Source organism: Lycorma delicatula, chromosome 10, assembly GCF_047948215.1.
Source record: "Lycorma delicatula isolate Av1 chromosome 10, ASM4794821v1, whole genome shotgun sequence".
Lineage (NCBI taxonomy): Eukaryota > Metazoa > Arthropoda > Insecta > Hemiptera > Fulgoridae > Lycorma > Lycorma delicatula.
The window spans coordinates 96,069,162-96,093,942 of record NC_134464.1 but is presented as its reverse complement, the minus strand read 5'-3'; the positions used below and the strand labels follow the sequence as shown (position 1 = coordinate 96,093,942).

The following is a 24,781-nucleotide window of genomic DNA, read 5'->3' as shown; positions in this document are numbered from 1 at the left end:
TTTGATGGGGTGTTCTCTAACTCGCATCTTAATAGATTCCAGAAACATCCGAGATCTTCGGCTCCGCTATGTATCAGAGCTCAGCGACTTTACGTAGCTCTAAATATGCAATTACCTCTAGCATCTCCTATTACTCAACGCTTAACACTTAGGCTCCTTGGCGGCCTTCTCTCGTGAATTATTGCCTTACTATAGGTCAATATTAAAAAAGTACACGTATCCGGTTTTCTTATTAAACAAATTTTTTATTATTGTAAATAGCATGAATCCAAATGAAGAGCCGTCTGTGGCTCTAAACACAATAATTCTCTTGGTTGTGCTTTTGTGGTTGGCAATAGGACATATGGCCTTCCCAGTATCACCATTGGTTTCGTCAAGTAGTTGCTTGCGATTAACAAGACCTTAAATGTACTTAGCCCACATTTCGACACGTACTTGTCTGTTCAGATTACATAAGTACCTTGCAATCCATTAGTATATGTACTCTAGATACTCTGTTGTCTGTAATATATAGTCTATCATCTCTGAAATGACTCAAAGTAATACAACTGTGAACTTCTGCTGGATCCCGATCCATATTGGAATTTCAAGCAATGAGCGCGCGGCAAAAGAGGCTTCTTTGCAGCCTCCTTTCACTAATCGCGTTGTTTCGAATGATCTTGTCGGTTTTCTGAAGAGTGTGTCCATGATGAGTGGCACAGTGAATGGAATGTTACCATCATGTAGGAATAAACGTCGTGAGGAGATTACTATTGTCATTTGCGAATAGGGCACATTAGGTTCACTCATGGATACCTGATGGCTCAAACAGATGCATCCCTCGTTTGTGCTTGCTGCAACTGCAAACTAACTGTGCACCACATCCTTGTGAATTGTGTCTGTTATGCGACATTGCGTCGCAAATTTAAACTAAGGACTGACATGCGAAGTAGGCACCGAGAGGCTTCTCAAATCGCATTGAAAAAGGCACCGGGGATTGACAGACTTGACTTGGATATATTCTGCCATCTGCTGCATGTCATAAGAGAGCTGCTTGGCAGGCTGTTCACGGAGTGCCTTAGCTGGGGCTGCTTCCCGACTTGTTGGAAAGTGGCTTTGGTGAGGGTGCTCTTAAATCGAGGCCAGTATGGCTTCACGAAAGGAGTTGGTACTGAGGATTGCATCTTAAATGCTCTTTCCGAGGTGGAAAACGCCGACTGTAAATATGTTTTGGCATTTTTTATAATCATAGAGGCAGCATTTCCTTCCTTGTGTTGGAGTTGTCCTCTATGAGTTGGAACGCCGCAATGTTCCCGTAGCCCTACAGGCCGTAGTACGTGACCATTTGTCTAATCGTACGGCTCTATTTAAAGATGCGCACTTAGCTGTAGAAAAATCCGTCACCAGGGGAAGCCCGCAGGGTTCCGTTCTGTGGAACCTGGTATTTGACGGGTTTCTGGGATTGACATTCCCAAAAGGGTTCACAGCCCAGGCTTTCCTGGGAGACAGATGACTGTCTCCTTTTAGTTTGTGGTCGTTGTCGACCGCGGAGGGCTGGATGGCATTCAAAATTTAAAGATTTCTGTGCCCAAGACGAAGTTTATGCTTCTCAAGGGTGCAGACAAATTATCGTACAGTCAAAACCTCCACATTATATAAAGGCTGTGTAATCAGCCAAGTGAGAGTTCATAAGTACCTAGGTGTTTTGTTTGATGAGAAGTTGCTGTTTAGCAACCACATTAGGCAAGTAGCGGCGGACGCCGTCTCAGTGACGTACAAACTTAGGAGGATTGCTTGGAAGAACTCTGGGTTGTCTGGCCGTCAAATGTACATGATGTACCGAGGTGTCTTCGAAAGCATGATCTCTTACGCGGCGCCCGTTTGGATGGATATGAATAGAGCACTGTTCAAAATTTAAGGAGTGCCCAGCGCAGGGCCTTCATTGTATGCACTGGTGTTTTTAAAAACAACCTCCTTTGAGGCTACCAGCGTATAAGGAAAGGCTCTCCCAATCGATTTAGTGGTGAAAGTTCGGGCAGCCATGTGGAGCTTGCGAAGAGGCCGGAATGCGGTTTCGGGTCGGGCCAGTATCGGAACGGAACGGTGATCACAATGCATTGGATCAAAATTTCGTTCAGTTGCCCATCTCCCGCCTGCGAAAGAGGTTGCAGAGCCTTGTGATGGAAACATGGCAGCTGGAATGGGACACCACGACTAAGGGAAGATCCCTGTACAAGTTTATACGGGATCTCGTGTGATGGTATGCCTCGAGTTCGTTTTTAAGGGCAACGGGTACCCAGGTGCTAATCAATCATGTTAATTTGAATCAATATCTGTTTTGTTTCCGCCTGGCAGCTGATCAGCTGTGCGTCTGCGGGGAAGTCCAGTCAAATGAACACCTGATGTTTGACTGCCCTGCTCTTGAGGGGGGGGGGGGGCAGAGACCTAGGCCACCCTGGAACTTAGAGGTCAAGGGGAAAATTGGCCACTCACAAGCGGCAGTCAATGTGGCGAGAGCCGCATTGTCGGACCGTGTGGGAGTTCCTTGATGCGGTTGCTATGTTCAACCGACATCAGTAGTTTACTTAAGGGAAAGACTCCTAACGCACTGTTGTGGGAAGCTAACCTTGATATATATGGCTGACCACCAGCCAATTAGGGCTCCAAGCGCTTTAATATGGTTAACAGGTACTTGCAGGCATTCAGCGACTTAGGCGTAGCAGCAAATTGCTGTCTTGACAAAGTAAATTTTAATTCATGGATGTCATATATATTTTTAGTAGTTAGTAGGGTGCGCATACCCATTTTAGTAAATACATGACAAGTGAGTGTTTGGGACACGTAAGCCGGTGGTGTATGGCACCGCGCTTAGTCCGCTCACACTGTTAGGTAAGCTCTATGAGCTATTTAGGACACTGGCCGCTAAACTGTTTCGAGGCTCAGTAGCCGTTTGTGGCACAGACATTCGGTCTTATGCTTTAGGGCGACCGAAAGGGGTGGTGGCGGGAGAAATGCCAAGTAAAACAATGTGAAGTACGTTGGGGAGCAATGCAATGATGTTGTTGAATGTCTAGCGATTTATAAAGGTCGTGTATCTTGATTCAAAAATTTGATTATTCATAAGTGTTCTCGTCTGTGTATACCATATGGCGTATATCGGATGTTATTTTAAGTTACTTTTTCAGTGTATTCACTGTGGTTTTATTTCGCTTTTAACATACGTCATGGATTCTTTCCATCTATTCTGTGTTTTATATTACTGTCGTTTAGTTGTCTCTTTTAAATATTTACATGTTTACTATATCAATATCATATCCGGGCACTTTAATATGGTTTTAGTTTCCTTATGTTTTTTTTTTTTGCAATGACAATGTGAGAACGGTTTTCGCCAAAAAAATAAATCTAACGGGAAGGGCCAGTTTTGGAGCACGTTGAGATAGGTTTGTCCGGTAAGGGTGTTTCCTTCGATTAATAAGGGACTGTAAACCTTGTCCTTAAACACTGCACCGAACACATTCACCTTAGAAGAATCTCTCTCGTGCTCAACTATTTCATGTGAGGGTTCCAATCCCCAAATGTGAACATTAAGACAATTAACTGTCATTTATGTGAAAGGTCGCTCCATCAGTGAAAATAAACCTTTAGTTTTCCTTTTCCGCCAGCGTCGATTCGTAAAATTTCAATCCATTTGTCGTTGTAGGAAAGTGCTTGAACGAGCTGCAGTCTGTATGGTTTCACATGCAGACATCATCTTGGCACACGCTAGATCGTTCGTTGAGGAATTGCAAGCTGATTGCTAGCTCAATTTGTGGACTTACGTGCGCTACGTTGAAACGTATCACAAATTCTTTCCACTTTTCCTCTGAAACCCGTAGTCATCTGAACGTTTTTCTTTACAGACAACAAATCTCCTCAAATTGTCGAAACCACTGTCGCATGTTCTTCAGGGAGGGTGATTAATGTCGAATTACCTTCAAAAAGCACGCTTCACCGTGACTACATATTTGTTTTCGCAAAGACGAGAACATAGAATGCCTTTTGTTATCGATTCGCCATTTGGAGGTCACTTTATCTAACCCGCTCATGTGATTGTTATTTGAATCCTCTTCTTTCAGATGGTCTACTGAACTGAAAAATTGCGTCTTGAAATCGGTTCATTCTTTTTGAATAACTCGTATAAAAAATATATTGCAGAAAACCATATATATATTTAATGATTAGTACATTTTGTTCTACTTTGTATTTCTTTATGACTAAAAATATAATTCCCAATAGATGTGGCTCACAACAATCAGTGCTCCCATATGCCAGGCACAGCCGTAACACTTGGTAACTCTTATTATAAAATCTTTTACAAATAAATAAAATGTATTTCTACCTACATAAATTTTCTATTGTGCTTAGTTGTGTTCAGCGAAATGAGTTTTATTATGTAATTTTTTTAAAAGTATAGCATGATTTTCCAATTTTTTATTGTTCAGAGTAGAATAAATAAGAAATATTCATTTTATTATTCATATCTTTTCGTTTTTCTTTTTCCTGTTTAGCCTCCGGTAACTACCGTTTAGACAATTCTTCAGAGGATGATATGTATGAGTGTAGTCTATCTATAGGAATATTACTCTTAATAAATTATTTTTGTCATAAATCAGTTGATTAACCCTTAACCTCCCGGTTTATTTAACGCGCGAATCGAGATGTCGGTAAACGTTTGTTTATCTTCTTATTACTGAATTGTTTTTCATCCAAAAAATCTGAAAAAATTAGGGTATGTTAACAATGCGTTATTAATTTATGTTGTTCAACAAAAATTAATATTTGATTATGTTGCGCGCGCACAAATATGGTATAACAAAATTACATTTTTTTTTTAGTTTTTGATTTTTTTTTAATGATCAGTGACCTTTGTTTTTTTATATTTATATAAATTATAGTATTTTCTGGTTAATTTGACGTAAAATTTATTTATATCCGATAAAAACTGATTATATAAATAAAAAAATTAAAAAAAAAACACTACATTTCAGAATATTGTAACCAAAAATTTGAGATTTCGGTAAAGGTAAAGGAGTATATATGCATACGTTTGTGTCATTGAACCAGTAAAAAATCTAACTTTGATATATATATATAAATGTTTTGCTTTTGATACATGTATAAAAATATTTTGAATAAAGAGCAGTATGGTTTAAAAAAAATAATAATTTAAAATTATTGCTTCCTTTCATAAAAGTCACGTTCATTCGTTATTCTGTTGAATTTACGATTGCATAGCAATTATATAAAAGATAACAAACCGCTAATGTACAAAAGAATCAAATAAACAAAAAAAATACCAAAATACTACGACAAACAATGACGTCAGTGAAAAAAAAGTACTGTGTGTTTGATCCCTTGTGAAATATCTACACTATACACGGCTGTTATGGTTATTGCATTTTCTCATAACTCAAGGCGTTGTGATTAAATCCGTATAAAAATCTTTTTTCTATGTTAAATGGTTCATGAGAAATTTGAATTTGAAAAATTGATTACCAGTGGTTAATATAGTGACCAGCGGGAGACAAGGGGTTAATTAGACGCAGTTTCCAATTTCTTTCTACTTGTTGCTATTTCTAATTTCAACACATTTGCTATATCAGAAATCTTAAATTATTTCTGTTTCATAGTATTATAATACATATTGACTAAACAAAATGTTTGTAGTATAGAAACACTTGACCGATTTACATCATGGTTAGCATGTTCTCAGAAATAAGCTCACCTCATTAGGAAAATATGACAAGTTGAATGCTAAACCTTTAAAAGTAGGATTATTAAAAAAAAATTGTATTTTATGTAAAATTAAAGTATTAGCTTTTTACCCAACAAACATTTCTGTCAGTCATTACGTTGAACTGTACAACTACCAGAAAAAACACAAGTCTCAATCAGTGAACAGATAACCGACCTTACCAAATTACACCAAGGAGGGTTTTACAGGTTCAATCATCCCCTTATTATGTACCTAACTGGGTCCAACCCACTAATAGAACTTAAAAGTGCAGTAGAGATCAAAGATAAGAAATAAGTATGTTACTGCGTAGACAACTGCACAATTCTTTCCAGAAGATAGATTAATGATTCCTTTTATTCAATACGTACCCACTCTAATTATAATCCTGTAGGAAAGTGGAGAATGTTTACCTGGGATACACGTAAGTGATGCTAATCAAAGGTTCTGGACCGACCAACTTAAATTTATGCAGCAACAAACATCTTCTTCAGCAACAAAAACTGCAAAAGCCATTAAAGAAATATTATGCTACCTGAAAGCAGTCTTTCAATCCATGGAATTATGTGACGTGTATAAATATACAGCTTTTATTATTCTGCCAATCTTCCTTTGGTATTCTGTTGAAACCAAATGGATGCTTATTATGATTTTATATGCACACAGTATAATTAATTATGAGCCTACTTCAATGCTGCTGTCTTAGCTTTAAATAAATAAATAATATTCAGTAAGAAAAAAGATAAAGACATATAATAATCAAATTTTGTATACAAAATTTATTATGAACAAATTATTGAAAATATAATATTTAACAAGGAAGTTGTTCTAATATTATTATCAATAATAAAGGTAATATAATATTTTAAAGAAATAAATAGGTTTCTAATAGAAATAATTACATCATTTGAATGTACTCTTATTTCATTATAAAAAAAATAAGTTTAAGAGAATACACACATACATAATATACTATGCTGTAAAGAAAGAAATCACAAAAAATTACTCATAAAATTTAATGAAAAATGTTAGAAAAATGCTTTTAATATTTAATTTTAACACTAGAAAATTGTGATAAACTTAATTGAAATTATAACAAAAAAAAAAAAAACACTTTATTAACAATAAAAAAACATGTGCGCAATTAATAAGAAAAAAATGTATCAAAAATATGTCAATATAATTAAATATTAAGCAATTCATGTACATTAATGATTTATTAAAAATAAGCAGAAACTAATTTAAGTTTCTTGCTATTATAGAAAAAAATATCAAACATATTAAAAATTGTGGACATTTGTAACAAGTGTTTTTAGTTCCTTTGCTTACAATAAAAATAAGATTAATTAAAAAGATAATAAAAAGGTACAATATAAAAATATAAATTTGCGAATATGGTAAATTATTTCAAATTTTTCAACTATTTGAACCCTTCAACATCATGGTTTGGTGTTTTGATAACTATCTAGGCGATTCAATGTATCTGCTACGTTTGTCATTAGTTCAAACACTATCAAGTGAAAAATTCTTTAATTCCATTAGTATTGTTTTCTAATTTTGCTTCGCAGTGAAAAATGTTTAACAAGAAACATTTGTGACTAAATTTTTATAATTTTTTGTGGTGGTCTGAAGGGGTGAGGAAAGCAACATAGTATAGGTTGTACAAAAGTGTTATTGAGAGCATTTTATTGTACGGGTCAGAAGCTTGGGAAATTAGAAAAAGAGATGAGGAAAGGTTGTGGGCTGTGGAGATGAAGCACAAGAGTTGTGGAGTTTCTAGAATGCCGTGCATGAGAAATGAGGTCAGAAGAATCAGGACAACCGGTACAGTGATTGATGCTTTGGAGAGAAGACTACAATGGTACGGGCATGTTCAGAGAACAGAGGAGTACAGATGGCCTAGAAGGATGTTGGAATGGACTCCAGGATAGAGGAGGAAACTTGGATGACCGGAGTGATGGAGCCAATGGAGAGAAGGAAGAGGAAAGTTGACGAGATAGAAGATTTTGGTGGTTGGGATGTGAGAGACAGCCTTTATAGCTGTAATCATCTAGAATTATGAATCAGATACACTAAAATAAAAATAAATATGTAATACCATACAATACTGTAAACTTAATAGAGTTGTATTGCAATTCATAAATACATAAACAAAATAAAATGGGTGCCACAAAATTGTTATAATTTTCATTACAATCCTATTATTTTATATTCTCATTTTAACTCTATTTTGTAAAATTTTATTTTTACGAAGATATTTTAACTTTTCCATGTGTCCAAATAGTTCTCTATTAAAATTTCCTTTGAAGTGTCTATGATATTTTTTAACACTTAAGATTTCTTTAGTATGTAGTGGTACAGAAGTTTAATCTGGCGATATTTTTATTTTATATTTGGCAACCTGGAACCCAACTACATCAAGAAGTTTGATATAATGGTTTTTGTCCTACATAAGTTTATAACCATTAAACAAAATAGTATTTACTGACAGATAACTTAGCACCAAACACTGTAAAAACAGAATAGATTACTAGTACAGTTCAATCTTTTTTTATATGATTTTTAATTTCTGACTTTAAAGTTTGGCCTTTACCAATAAATGAACATATTATTAAACTATTACTTTCATACAGGACTACAAGTTTATTAAATGTAAATAATCTTTATTTTATATCACTTTTTAAAACAGCTGTCAGCTTATTGTTTATTTTTTCTTATCAAGTTAAATATGTAAATATGTTATAATATATCTGTAGCCCGAAGGTAAAGGACTTTCATTTTTGTTGAAAATGGGTTTATGAGTTACTTATATATTTTTGCGCTCTTTCCAGCGGTATACAACATTATCTCCAGTTGTAGATAATAACTGAGATAGCATTACTTTTACAATGACTATAAGTACAAATTTTATTGAGGTAAACAGCACTACATGCAGATATCATTATATACCTCTTAGAACAATTCTGTATCCTGGAGGTACTTCCTTTGCTCATCATCATCCTTTCCTCATAAAACTAAAAGAAAGATATAGAGAATCTTCTGGTACAAAACCAGAAGAAAATTTTTTCATTATAGTTTACATAAGTGATGTAAAAATAAGGGGGTGTGTAAAGTGATATTTTTAAACATACTAGCTATATTTAATACAGTCACAGTTAACAAATTAAAAAACAAGAACCTGGAGGGATCGTAGAAATAGACAAAGAGGATGGCATACACCTGAAGAAGTAATTCAAAATGTTATTCAACACATAAATGTTATCTCAAACGCTACTATTCTTGCTTGAAAACTAAGAAACAGTATTTAAGCCCCGATTTAGATTTTGAGAAATTGTATTCATTGTATCAAGAATTCTATGCTGAACATAAAATAGGTAAAACAAAAATGTTTACAAACACCAAAAGTTCTTACTGCAGTAGGTTGTAAACGTTTAATTTAAAAATTTATGATTCCAATGATTGATTTCATTCTGTATGATGTGGGATGAAAGAAACTAAGGCACGACGTGGTGGGAATGAAATAGCTTCATACATTCTAAAATGGGCTGAACAAAACACTCCCAAATTTTTAATTGAAGAAATAGTATTACGCTCAGACAATTGCTATGGCCAGAACAAAAATTTGGCTATTGTTATGTGGTTTTCTAAATTTTACACAGATATCCACAGATAAAGTATATTAGTCATAAATTCTTGTTAAAAGACTGTATGCGTATGGAAGTGGACAATGTCCACATGCAGATAGAATGAAACATGAAGAAAATAATGAATTACTTACAGATATTGACATCTAGGGATTAGCAAAAGCTGGTTCGCCAATGTTCAAAAAAGGAACATGTTTACAATATGGAATTAAAACGATTGCATGAATTTTAAATCACTGTACAGTAAGACATATCCGTTTACTTACAGGAAAGTTTTTAATAAGCAGCCAATACTACTATCACAACTTGTTCACATTAAAGTTCAGCAAGAAAATATTGGTGAATTATTTTATAAATATGAAACTGCTGTTGACAAAGAATTTCTTTCTTTTTGATACAACCTTCTATTAAAACCTACTTTTGCTCTTTCATGAAGGCTTATCAACCAATAATTGTCTTGCATTGTAGCATTCATTTTCTCAATGGCCAGCCAATGCTTACATTTTAAGTACATATTCGGATTGATTTGAAATGCTGAAATCATTCATAACAATGTGAATGGCTCATACATGCTTTCCTACACGCTTTTTGTAACATTTTCAGTAGTTTTCTTTTATATAAACATCTTGCCTAATTTAAAAATAAATTTTATATACACTTCACAACCCAATAAAAAGGACATCTTCATGTCCTTTTTATTGAAATTTGAAAGACAACCTTGTTTATCTATCACTCACTAGTGGAATAGTATCGATACATAATAGTCTCACATGTAAGATGCAAATTTATGCGTTTAAAGTAAATGAGAAAAAACTATTCTAAAAATCCCTTATTTTTGAATTTAACAAATTCTCCATTTCTGAAGTTATACCTACCTAAGCTTCCATATTTGCCTGATTTGTACATGCAGACTTCTTCAGTTTCAAAATATGAAAAGCCACCCTCAAAAGGATACACAATCTTCATGCGATAGGGGATAGACTGAAGAATTATTATGAGAGCCTGAAGGATTCTCCACAAAACACATAACAGAATGCATTCCAACAACAGAAAATACTCTTGGGAGCAATGTATTTACATAAAGGAGACTACTTCACAGGGGATAAATCTGATTAAGTTGGACAAAAAAGGTTCGTAAACTTATAATGATATACCTTCTTATTTTAAGAAAATCAATCATTTTGTTATTCCTTTCCCATATTTTCAGTTACCCTTATAAAAACTGATTATGAATATTTAAAAAAATAATTTTTTATGTATATTATCACACTTCACAACTCTTCTTTTATCAACATACCAAACAGACTTACATAATCAATCTATTTGGAATAAATCCCAAACATTATTTCAAACAGTTTCCACAGAAATGATGAAAAAACAGTTTACAAAGTAAAATTAAAATACACACAAAAAGAAAATGACAAAAGAATTATGTTCATTTAAAAAAATCAGATATCAGATTCAGCTTTTTAGTAGGATTGTACATAATAACCTTTAATTATAATAAGTAATAAAATAACAATAAAACAAAATAAAAATGACTAAATTTTAAGCAAAGAATATTTTATGTAAAATATTAAATAATTAGCTGTATCATGATAAATTATAATGAAATAATGCTTATATATTTATATAATTAGTGAAAAAAAAAACAATATATATATATTTATTTAAATTTTTGACACAGAATTTAAAGTTAATCAGTGAAATAATATGATAGATCTCAGTTTGGATAAATCACAGAATGCAATTAGAGCAGTTTCATACAGACAAATGCCATTACATCATAGCCCGAGATACACCAGTTTCTAAGATATGATATGACAAAATTAACTATAAAAGACTTCTGTGTAAATATAATCTGTGATCTCAAATAAATTAGAAGTATGACTTAACGAATGAATGTCAAGGCAAGTTGATTTTTGTAATAACAATCATACTAAAGAAAAATTAACAACAATGGATTTCTGTTACACAGAATAAACAGATGTATTTATGCCATGCTTTTCATAAGAATGTAATCACTTTTATATACATACAAAAGCATATATATTACTATGTTAAACAACACATATTCTTTTAAATAAGTTCAATCAACTGAGTAGCTATAATTTTGCATAGCATATTGATGACTTATAGCAATAGGTCCTGTAGGTTTACAATACTGAATCGCCAATAAAAGTATATCTTTTTCTACTCTACAACACAAACATATTCTGAATAATCTTACAGAAAAGTTGTGTAGTAAAAAGAGATGATGGTCATATCTAATGATTGCACATTGATTTTCAAGTCTGTCAGTAAAATTTGATGAAACATAGAATCATTAAAAATATGAAACTATTCTATGAATACATTATTTTATTAGATTGTATCTAGCAGGTTGGCCGCCATGAGATGCACATGCGATCCTCAAGCAGTTATTCCATATAGGCCACAAGTATCATGCTGGTTCCCCAAACATTATTGAAGTGTATTCATCATTATTTTTATAGGCGTACTGAGAATACATTGTAATTATTTTAGGGCTGTCAGTAATAATCTATTCTGCATCTGTATCCAAGCATCATCTCTGTGCAGCAGTTGTAGTTACACTAATGTAAAAAATTGTCTTTCGTTGTTATTCCTACTCGTGTTAGTGAAGCTTTTTTAATTTTTCTTTCATTTCTTTTTACATTTATGATTCAGTTAGTTTTAGTGATAAAGCATATAGTGAACAATTAATGGTGTACAGTATACAATGTCAGTAAAGCCAGATATTTTTATATTGATTTGAATACTAGATCGTGGATACCGGTGTTCTTTGGTGGTTGGGTTTCAATTAACATACATATCATCCTCATTCATCCTCTGAAGAATTATCTAAAACGGTAGTTACCGGAGGCTAAACAGGAAAAAGAAGAAGAAGTATACAATGTTAATTAATATTACTGGTAAGGTTAATTGATTCTTGTTTTCAATGATCAAAAAAAGGTCAAAATGTTTTCAATGCAACATTTAAGGTTAGTTTTCATTTAATTTTAATGCAGGAATTTCTTTTAGTTTTCCTAGTGGTAAGAGATCATCCTGTTCAAAACAGACAAAGACCTTTTAGCTGAATTTATGGGGTCTGATGATTCTTATAGTTTATTTGGCAATTCTGGTTCTGAATATGAAGAATTCTAACAACTCAGGATCTTTATTGGACTGTAAAGAAATTCATTAAAAAGAGCTAGTTTCATCTGGTCCAGAAAAAGCAAACAATTCACATCTTTGCTGGCCTCTGTGGCACAAGTGGTAGCATCTCGACCTTTCATCTGGAGGTCCCGGGTTCAAATCACAGTCAGGCATGGCATTTTCACACGCTACTTCATCTCATCCTCTGAAGCAATACCTAATGGTGGTCCTGGAGGTTAAAAAAATTCACATCTGTCAAATGACCTAGAAACTGTAAACAATAAAGAATCAGAATGGCAGGAAGTAAATTCAGATAAAATGCCTCAAAACATTAATTTTGTGAGTGAAAAATAGTATATCATGAGGATTATCCTCAAAATGAAGATTTGACTGTACATGAAATTTACCATAGATTTTTTGATAAAAGAGATTTTTGATTTAATTGTGCCTGAAACAAACCAAAATGCTGAATTTTATATGACAACAAAGAAATGAACTTACAGAATTAGTGGTTTGATACAAACAGAAATGAAGTTGAAATTTATTTGCAATAATAATTTACATGGGCATTGTTAAGTATCCTAAAATTTCTGACTATTATGATAATATTGTTCTTCATAAATGCTCTTTTGCCATCTGTAATGGGAAAAAATCACTTATAGTTGCTTTTACGAATACATTTTGCAGACAATGCACGTACAGTTGAATTAGAAGAATCACTGCTCATCATAGTCAGCATGCCTAAAAAATGTCACACTCGTGAAAATAACATATAATGCATGTAAAAAATTAGTATGTTTACCTTGCTTCTCTAAACACATCCAAAAGCTAATTAAGAACTAAACATAACTGTGGTAATTGAGTCATAATCAAAAATTATTGAAATTTTAATAACATTGTAAGTGAGGGTCACCTGCATGCGATACACATGGCCTACAAAGAAAACATTTTTCCTGTTAGGTTGTAAGGATTTACTTTTTTTTTAATCCTTGATAAATGATATAAATTTTTTACTGACATATTCTCAATAAATGGTAGTTAACTAATAATATTTTGTTTTTCTCTTGCGGCCCCTAAAGAAGCATTTCCTTAAACATTGTGGTAGCCAACCTGCTAGATAAAATTAACAGTACACCATAAGTAGATCATAATAGACAGGAATATTTATAATTGCAAAGGCACTGGCCAACATGAAAATGACACTACATGCTCTTGTTGTACATTTATTCACTGTAACGTAGTGATGGAATCATCACTCTACTACATCATAAAATTAGCGTAAAAAACTATTAACATTATTACAAATATAATTAATTTAAAGATACTTTATTATAAAGTAACAAATACATAATAACTTAAATATAAAATGATATTAGTTAATGTCTCATGACATTTGTTAAAGACTGTGAGAAGCTCTAGGATTGTCTTTGAAATTCATCTATCAATTCAACTGTTTTAAGTATAGAGAGTAAAAATGTAAAATTATAAACATTACAACTGCTGAATATTAATGATATAACTTTCAAAGTTACTGATTCATTAAACAAAAACATATATTTTATCAAACTTCTCTATATTCATAAATAATGTTCAAAGTGTTCCTTCAAACAATTCTCTAATCAGGCTGAAAAAAGGTTTAAAAAAGACTATCATGGAAGAGTTTTGTTTTTAAACCACTACAAAAATCTGAAGACAACAAAAGTTGATTTGACAAGGAAGGAGATATGATAATTAAAATCAGTAAGAGCTGCCAAATTATTTAACAAGTTCACAAAAATTGCGAAGTGTAACAACCATTACATCACATCAGTAATGAATCTTTTTATATTTTGCAGTGATAATTTTAAAAAAGAACTGAGCCTAGAAAACAGGTGCGTGTTTGAATATCAATTAAAAAGACTTCAAGTAATACAACAGCACCACGTTCTATTGCATTATTCCAATCAACTGCTGATAACAAGGAAAAAATGTTTATAGAATGCAGATGAGAAAATTTATTTAATAATAAAAAAAAAATATTATTTACTGAATGTAATTTTTTTCTTTTGATTTATTTATATGTTTATTTTTTAATACAATATTTGTAAGAGATACTCAGTCTTAACATAAAGCTTGTTATAAGTTTTGTTGTAATATTTTTTTTTTTTTTTTTCATTAATATATATAATTAACAATGATGGTTTTTAAGGAAATTCTCTGTTTTAATTGTATAATTTAGAGTTCAAGAATCTGGTATCAATTTATTATTCAAAATAAGAATTATTGATAGCTGGAGATATTTAAAAATAAACAAATAAATTCTTTTCTTATAATTCTATTTTAAATTATAAATAAATAAATACAATTAAAAAAAATTCAACTGATGTCTATTAAATTCCTACTTAGATAATATTCATATAATATTGCCGTATTACGATAATAATCAATGATAAATCTCAGGTGTGACAGTCAATGTAAAACTTGTAACAGATTAAAGGAATTATTTATTTTATCCCTCATCAGGATTATGTTATCCCTGATGATTTTCTCTAAACATAGACCTTAATGTTAAATACAGAAAATTATATAAGTAGAATAATTCAGTTTCCACAATGAGTAGAAAAGAAACTTTTATATATACAGGAAACTTAAACAAAATATACACTATAAACAAATAAATGGATAATTCTTTAATTATTGTCATAATAAAATCTTTGGTATTGTCAAAAATATGGGTGCCATAAATAAAATTCTAGGAGAAAAATACAGCAACAAAATATAAAGTAAATAAGTGGATGAAGCAGGAAACAAGATGAGATCAGTTGAGATTGTTGAAAAAACAATGGCCATAACAAAAAAAGGTCTTTATAGACATTAAAAAGACTGTAGTAAATAATAAACTGAAGTAACAAAATGGTACTGTTCAATGGAGTAATGTAATAGAAGGAGAAATGATAATAGACATGAAAACAGTAACATGAAAAATGAAATATAATTAATACATGAAAATTAGAATTATAAAGCGAGTAAATTGACATGAACAGCTTGCTGGAACATGGAAGGGAAAACTTTAAAGTGTCTAAATATATATACTATCTATTAATGCTAGATAAACACTGAGATACTTTAGAAAGAATGAGAGAAAACAGATGATGCAAGAACAAATGATGGTTAGGCAGTAAAAATGTTTCCATATGACATACATACACAAGTCAAAATAATAAAAAATTAATTACTTAGGTGATTACATATTATTATTATAATTTCCCTATCTTTTTAATGCAATTTTGAATGTTCAGAGAGGCACAAAAAATCCTTTACAATTTTAAATTGGAATATTAATTTTTCTGACATACTTTTTTTTTTGTTTGAGAGTAAACTAGGGCTCATTAAAAATGTAAATATCCATTACAACATAAATTAGCATTTTTATGTTTTATTTTAAAAATGGTAGTTTTAATATAGTACAATTTAAAAGGTTCATTAATATAAGAAATGCTCTTTATAACCCTACTATTCAATATTTTATGGCAAATCTTAAGAGTGATCAGTTGGAAATGCTACAACAATGAAAGAAAAGTTAAAACAAGATATTTGGATGCATTCATATAAAATTCAGCTACTGCAAGAATTTCAACCCTAAAATTTAGAATATACTCATGCCACATTAATTAATGTAGTTGAGGATGCACATTTCTGCAAGAAATTATGACTAAAAAAAGCTGTTTAATGATGAAAGATTCGCAGTTTGGTGTGCAATTTTGGCAGTAAAAATTATTTGTTACTTTTTTTTAAAACAAAGAATACCACACAGAAACCGATACAGGAATGTTGTAAAATATTTTCTTACCCAAAATAAGAAAAGCACATTGTAATCTCTATTTTAGCAAGCAGTTGTTTACTGTTCAGTTTACCAGAGACGCAATGGCTTGTTTAAGACAACAATATTTTTCATATTATTTTATTACCAAAAATGGGAAATGCCATGTTTGGTTATCAACACACATGAGATGAAGCCCTCACCCATGCGATGAGATGAGAGATCACCCGTGCGATCTTTAGCCAAATCCAGAGTCAAGCTCTGGATTTTTTCCTATATGGGATACCTCAAGGAAAAGGTTTATGCGTGTAAGCCCTTAGGATTATAACAATTGAAAGAAAAATATCCAAAGGATAGTAATGGAGGTATCAAGTTGAAGTTGCAAATACTGTTTTTGGAAAAACAATAATTTTTAAGTGCTAAATCAGACATTTGCCAATATAATTTTTATAACAGCTAATTTCATAATTAATAAACGTTTCATTTTTTTTGAATTTAACTGGGATAGGGACTTTTGGCCACTCTGAATACCAATTGAATATATGAGGAATGTTTTAAAGTAAGATCCGTTTTGTGTTTGCCACCTATATACATGATGTAAACAGAGGATGTTTATAATTAGCACAAGACACAATTCTAGCTAGTACGATTGTGTTTTGGATGCACTGATCTGTTAAATTTTTTTTGTATTTTTGGCTATTTAGGGTTTTAGTTTCATTTCTTGTTAGTTAGAGGTTTTCCTGTTTGTGTTTTCTGTTACTTAGTATTGTTTTTAGTTATTTTATTTATTTACTATTAGTTATTTGGTATTGTTGATCAGATTATCTAGGCTGAGTAATTATGTGGGAGATGTTAATAGGGGTTTTTCTTTTAAGGTTTTGTTGTTTTTATTGTTTATTCTGTTTTTATATTTGATTTGTTTTTGATTGTTCCATTTTATTTTATTAATACCATTGTTTATGTTGGTTACAGCATAGCAGTGACAGCCCCATCTTTGATAATTTGATTGGCTTATTTATTTTGTTCATATTTCGGTGTGTTTCGATTGGTTGTTTGGATTTTTTCATACTAATAGCTGTTTATTTGTTACTTGGAAAAGAGTAGTGATACTGAATCTGTGGAGGGACCACACTCACCAGGGTATCTCTGGCAAAAAGCAACATAGGCAGAGAAAACTCAAAAGACTCACAAATCTAAAGTTCAAGCGGAACATAATAGACAATATAGAAGACTGGAGCGAGATATGCGCCAGAAGGAAAAAGAGATTAGGAAAAAAGGGAACAAGGGCATTCAGGTTTCCAAGGGTTCTGATTTCAATTCCGGGGTGAGTTAATGGAAGAACTGTTTGGTCCTCCTACTGGAAAGGCTGAACACGTTTTAACACCGACCACGGCAAGAAAGGTACAGGCAACGGCTCTAAAGGAACTGGAGGCATGACTAACATCTACTTATGTCTCAAGTAACGATTACAGAAGTAATTGAGATGTAGTTGAGATGCAATGAAGTTGAGAAGTATGTAGAGGACACCAAAAATGTTAGAGAAAAATGTGCGGCATACATCTTCACATATATGAAAGCTGTGGTTCTTGCACCTGTTAACAATTAAGAGATAGACAGGCTTCAAGGTTACATAAAAGGCTTTAGGGTGGCGATGGGTGAGCGACATCGGGTTGAATTGTTGCCTCAAAAAGATTTGCCTCAGAGGTGGTGCAAGTATCGAAACGAAACGTTATATTAATTGATAAGCCCGAAGGTGTTACTGCCTCATCCTTCAAGGGTGCGTTAATGAAGAACTTGAAGACTAGAAAGAAGGGTTTCAGAATAGTCAGCATGCATGATTTGTGTTTTTAGTTTTCTTATTAGTCAGTGCCTGTTTTGCGTGTTGGGATCACCATTGCTCAGTTAGGATTGTAGATCAGCATAATCGGACGGTCCCATTTGAGAACTGTTAAGTTTATCAATGGTACAGTCCAAGTTAGGCGCGTTACACCGATGTGAATGTCCGTTGCAGCATTCGCATTGGTGGCATCTTGACAGCGGCTAGACTGGGATATGTCTTGAGATTTTTGAAGATGACCTACAGTAAAGCCCCTAAGGGCTAGGTACAGAGGGGGTGGCTTGACAGTCGGGCCCACCACATGGTGGGTATCTTCCCCTTAGGGTCAAGATGGTGTTTGTGTAGTTCAGTTATTTTAATCAATAGTCAGCTGCGAGAAACATTAGTTTCATCATTTTGTTTGTAAGTTGTTTATATTCATCCATTTACAATGAATAGCAAAAATAGTATGAGAAAGAAAGGTAATCCAACTTTTGAATGCAAAAAGCAATTCTGCACCTGAAATTCACATCCCAACCCTGTACGGGAAGACACTCATCTTATGATGCTTCTGGTCACCACCAGAAGCATCAGGGTTCATAGCACTCATGGACTGAAATTCACAGGAAAATTTGTAATATTTACAGACTGAATTTTATGAATGATGCAAGATATAGATGCTATTCATGATGAAAAATGTAGCAGCCGGCCATCTGTGGTAACAGATGATTTGATTGAAAACAGTGATGAAAGATTTCAAGAAAGCTGAAGCTTCACTTACCAAAAGTGTCGCTGATGTTTCACAATCTTTGGCTTATGAAGTTCTGACTGAAAAATTGTATCTCAAATTCTAAGCCAGATAGGTGCTGAAGTATTAACAAACACACACACAAGCGAAAACATCTTGCTGCAGCACAAACCTTTTGCGGTGTTATAAAAATGAAGGTGATGAATTGTGATCGCATTGCTATTTGTGATGAAACCTGCATTTTTTATTTGAACATCTAGATAAAACATCAGTCAATGTGATTGCGGCATTGATCATCTACTAGACTAAAGTTCAAACGTTCATGTGTCTAATGTTTTTTGGGACAAAAAGGATGTCTTGTTTGTAGAATTTAGTGATCACAGAACTACTGTGAACACCGATAAGTATTGCAAAGCTTAAAAAATATTATGAGAGTAATAAAAGGGATTTTGTTTTTACATGATGATTCTAGTTACACAAATCAGACAGAGAGACAATTGGAAAATGTTTAGTCATCCATCCTATAGCCCTGACTTAGCTGCCAGCAATTTTCATTTTGGTCTGACAATGATGACAAATTGAAAAATGGTGTTACTATGAAGATGTCATCGGCAATGGAATTTCTTGAAGAGAGAATGAAGAAGAGTCAATGAAAAATGTGACAATATGTAAAAAAAAAAGCAGTAAGTAATGTAGTTTTTATGTAAGAGTAATAAAGTTGTTCATAATTTTCAGCTTTGATTTTATTCCAAAACTGGCCTTACTTTAAAACATGCCTTGTAATTCTCTGTACTATATATATATATGTGTGTGTGTATGTGTGTGTGTGTGTGTGTATGTGCACAATTTAATAATTCTTAAATTGTTGTGCAATTGTATTTCAGTGCTTAGATATTACACAAAATTTTCTCTAATGGTGTACAGCATTTTCAAAACATAATAAAATTATACTTAAGCTAAAATAGATTTTTAAATATGATGAATTTTGATATGATATTATGATTGATGATATTGTGAAGAATTTTGAATAAAAAATTTATAAAAAATTTTTATAAACTAATAATAAAATGTTAAAGCTTTATAAAATTTTATTAAAAAAAAAAATCTATAAAATTTAACAATCATGCAAACAAATTAAAAAGAGATTATTAGGTAAATCATTTAAATTACATTTTCAATGCAAGTTCTTTAAATTGCAATGCAAAGATAAATGAAATGTAAATGTATGTATACCGTACAATAAAATAGGAACTGATAAATCTTATGTCTTATCAGTTTTATTTCTGAACACAATCAGATCTATTCCACAATATTTCCACATTCTAAAACCAGATCCATACAACTAATTTATCTCACAATACCTGATCTATAAAATATAAATCGAATTAACCCTCAACACAAAAAATTGAATCACATTAAACAAACTGGTACCATACAGTTTTATTATACTGCATTATTAATTTTCACAAAAAAGTGTACGATACTATAACTGACTGTAAAAAAAAGCAGTAGAAATCTTCTTAATAAAATCTGACCAAGAAACTTAATCTTACATTGTCTATTTTTTATAATCTACATGCTTATCCACTACAATTTTTTAAAATATAAAATTATTACAGTAAAACTTCAAAATAAATTTAATTTGATTTTCAAAATGTTCAAGAATTAGAAAAATTAAATGTTCTCTACGTATACTTCAATTTTATACATTAAACATTTTTTCAACAACATTTTATTTTATTTTGTTAATTATTTATAATAATAATAGACAGGGCAATAATGTATACACGGTCTAACTTTCACAATATTTGACATCATCTACCTCTGTGAATTCCTTTGAAAAAAATCTGCAATTCTTTTCAGTCATTAAAAAAAAAAAAAATGATTTATTTTGATTATATTTAGGCCTTAAATATTTTGAATAAGTGAAGTTTTACTGCACATAATATTTATAATATAAAATATAAATATAAAAATGTTTAAATGAACTTACAAAGTAAACATAAAATAACTATTAGAGCACAAGATATTTTAGAAATGAATATACAATAGAAAAAAATATAACAATATTATATGTAATACAATATAAATAAACAATAATAAAAGCAATAACATACAGAAAACAAACAAATAATAATAAATATAAAATAATACATATGGATTAAATAATAAAAAATATATCACAAACACAACTTATCAAAAGTAAAGCAAAACATATGTAAATATTTTTTTTTAATAGGTTAGGGGGAAAAATTTTAATTCATTAATATTGTTTTTATGAGTATTATACCAATTTATGAATATATTATAATAATGTAATGAAAAAGAACCTTTGAATTAATATAATTTAATTCCATTAAACTCTATCCTGCTAACTTGAACTTCTCCCTATATAAATTTGCTATACTGGTAAAAACAAAACAAAAGATTCTCACATCACTGCCTTTAAAAGAAAATGTGTAATTGAGAAAATAAAAAAGCTTTAAAAGCACTTTAAAAAATTGTCCTTAAAAAGGAAGAAATATAATATTATTGTTTTTGAAAAGATATTGTACTAACAGTAAAAAAAAAAAAACTAATTCAATGAATGATCTGTTAATACAAGATGTAATGTGAAACTACAATATCCATGAAATGAAATTATTATAATCACTTAAATAACTCTTTATAAGTTGATATATCACATTATAAATTATATTTTATTATAATCACTTAAATAACTCTTTATAAGTTGATATATCACATTATAAATTATATTTTATGATTAAAAAAATATTTCTCCTTTCTTCTAAGAATGAACAGTTTGATTAGTGATTTTCATTATTAAACGGCTTTGTTTGTAAATATTCTGCACTTTCGTATGTTCTTGACAATGTTATAATTTTTTAACAGATTAAAATATTCATGATTATTTTGTATTATCTGGCATTAATATATTGCCAATTACTTTAGTGATAATACATTGTATCAGCAAGTCAAACAATGGCAGTAAACAAAGAGGTTAGTTCTGTTACTTTTGTTTTCTTTCTTCTCGTAGTGATAATGGCATTTAGATTTAATTTTCCAATAAAGAGAGCTTAGTCTATTTTATATTTTAATGTATTTATCAGATTATGAATATAATAATTACAAAATTTTCAAATAAACTAACCCCCCTTCGCAATTAAATAGCAACTATATTATTAATAAACAAGAGTAATAATGCTAATAAATAAAAATTACAGTACTATTGTTTACATAATTAGTTCTTTGATTGCATTGAAATCTAAGGCAACACTAAATATTACATAAATACATTACCTTAATATCCAGTAAAATTGAAATAAGTACGTATATATGAACATAATTATTATTACGTAATCTATATGCAATGGTATGTACCTAAATCAGTATACATTATATAAATATATACTTCATATAATGCAGTCTGTAAATATAAATAAATAAATAAGCACATAAAATAGTCATTTTTATAATTATTTTCTAATATTTTTTTATTTTTTCTAAACAAATTTTTTTTATGCGCAAATTAACTTGTCTAAATCTATTTCATAATTACAACATCATAAAATGTACTTCAAAGCGGTTTACGTTTACTTCTACGTAAACTTGCATTAGAATTACTACTTGTTGAATGTGAATGTGTCGCAGTAGTCGATAATGTTATGTTTTGATGAAATAAATAAACAATTTTACGATATGAATATTTAAAAAAATTCGTTAGACGTCGTAATAAAATTAGAGGAGATTCATATTCGTTAGGTACAATACCATCGACATCGGATTCAAAGAATGAAAATAATGGAAACCAGATACGCGTACGACCAGTGTCACGTTGCATTAATGACTGGTTGTTGGCCAAAGTATGGTAATATAGGAATAATCTTGATGTTATATAAAATGCTATAAACACATCGATTGAATAATGTTCGTGACCGGATAATATGAAGAATATACCGAACATATTAAGCAGCCATGTAAATGTATGCAATAAATAAATATCACGTGGAGTATCTGAAACACAGAATATCTTCAAATTAAAACAATTTTTAAAAATTTACCCTGAAAAGCTACCATAATAAAAATTTAAAAAAAGGCTATTTATTGGTCTTTGTTGTTATGTTATATTATTAAAAAAAATGATTATATTAAACAATTATTGGATTATTAATAGTAAGAATATAATTAAAAAATGTAAAATCATTGGTCTTTAGGAACGTAAAGATTTCAAGTAATATTTGTGATATTTTTAAGACAATCAGACCTGTGCCAGTACAATGTTCAAATCCACAGAAGTAAGATTAGATTACCAAGATTGGCCACAACATGATGAGCACTTGTAGTTAAAGTTACTGTAAATAACTACCGACCAATAATTGAACAGAATCTGCTGTAATTCATGAATGGTGTCTTTCTTTAAATTTCCTTATACTAGAGTAAAATTTATTAAAATTATAATGGAACAGGAAACAAACATTTGTCTACGCATAATATGGGTGTGGTATTCTATAAAGTTTTGTTTCTGTTTCAACATTTGTTGTTTTTGTGTACATGGATTTTCCTACCACCACAAATGTTCCCATTTATTAATTTGAAAGAATAATTAATTTTTGATGATTTTCAATATTATGTAATGTAAAAAAAAAAAAAAAAACAGCATCAGGACTAAATGATTCTGGATTTATGTATCATAATTTTTAAGTAAAAATTTCATGGACTTGTTCATTAATTACTTTATTTTTTGAGTAATACATTTCTGATTTCAAGGGTTCTTAGTATTGATTCTTTTATTAAAGTACACAAGGGAAGTTGAAAAAGTCCTCAACCTAACAAAAAAACAAGATTTTTCTGAAATTTGTTTTACTTTTAACGTAATCACCTTGTCTTTTAATTCAATATATTGTGAGAAATGACTTTCCAACTTTTTAATTCCCTTAATATAATGCAACTCTATAAAATATTGGTTATCTCAACTTTGACCTCATCATTTGAAGTGACTCTTCATCCAGTAACGCATCTCTTAGGTTTTAGGAAGAGAAAGAGGAATGTGGAAGCCCTTTGGAGCACTTTCAAGAATAGGTACAGAGTTCTGCATAACAATCCGCATCGTTTGTACAGGTACATTAACATGGTGAAAGGGCAATTTTTTTCAGGCCAGATGTAGATTTTTTTTAGCCTGAACAGCACCTGACAAATGCTCCAGTAATGAAGCATAAGACTCCCTGGTGATGGTCCTGCCTTTTTCCAAATATTCTATGAACACTATACAATGAGAAACCCAAAAATTTGTAGCCATGACTTTTCCTACAAATGGAAACAATTTTCACTTACTTTGACCCACTTTCATCTGCTCTCACATACTATAGACTGCTGTTTGGTCTCTGACATGTAATGGTGCATTCGTGTTTATCTACTGATACAAAATTTCAAAGAAACTCAGTACAATTGCATTTAAATATGACTAAACATCCTTAAGAAGTATTTGCCTGATTATTAACAAACATGACACCCACTGAACGAAAAGCTTATTCATATCTAAAGCAACATATAAAATGTAGTGAACACAGTCTATTGAAATGTTTGCGATATCAGCAATCTCGTGTACCTTCAGTCGATGATCATTTAAAACACCATTGTTGATTTTATTGGTCTAATGGTTTTGTTGGCATCCCAAAGCATTCATCAGCTTGAATTAACATACATCCATGTTTAAATTAAGCATCCCAGTTTATTATCAAGAACAATTGGTAAATATCCTTTAAAGTGGAATCTAACTCCTTTTGTTTGTCTGTCAGGGTTAAACCTTTTAAAATAAAGTAGTTTATAATATAAGAATGGTCTCAAAAGTTTTCGGCCTGATAGTGAA

General features: G+C 31.1%; 1 protein-coding gene across 1 annotated transcript in view; it reads right to left on the bottom strand.

Annotated features, from left to right (window-relative positions):
* Positions 1-6,522: 6,522 nt before the first annotated feature.
* LOC142331490 (sphingomyelin synthase-related protein 1-like) overlaps positions 6,523-24,781 on the bottom strand; it is a 35,606-nt gene continuing 17,347 nt past the window's right edge. The window contains 1 exon segment of the mRNA XM_075377431.1: positions 6,523-22,929. Within this exon segment, the coding sequence (XP_075233546.1) occupies positions 22,493-22,929 (437 nt within the window). The 3' untranslated portion in view covers positions 6,523-22,492.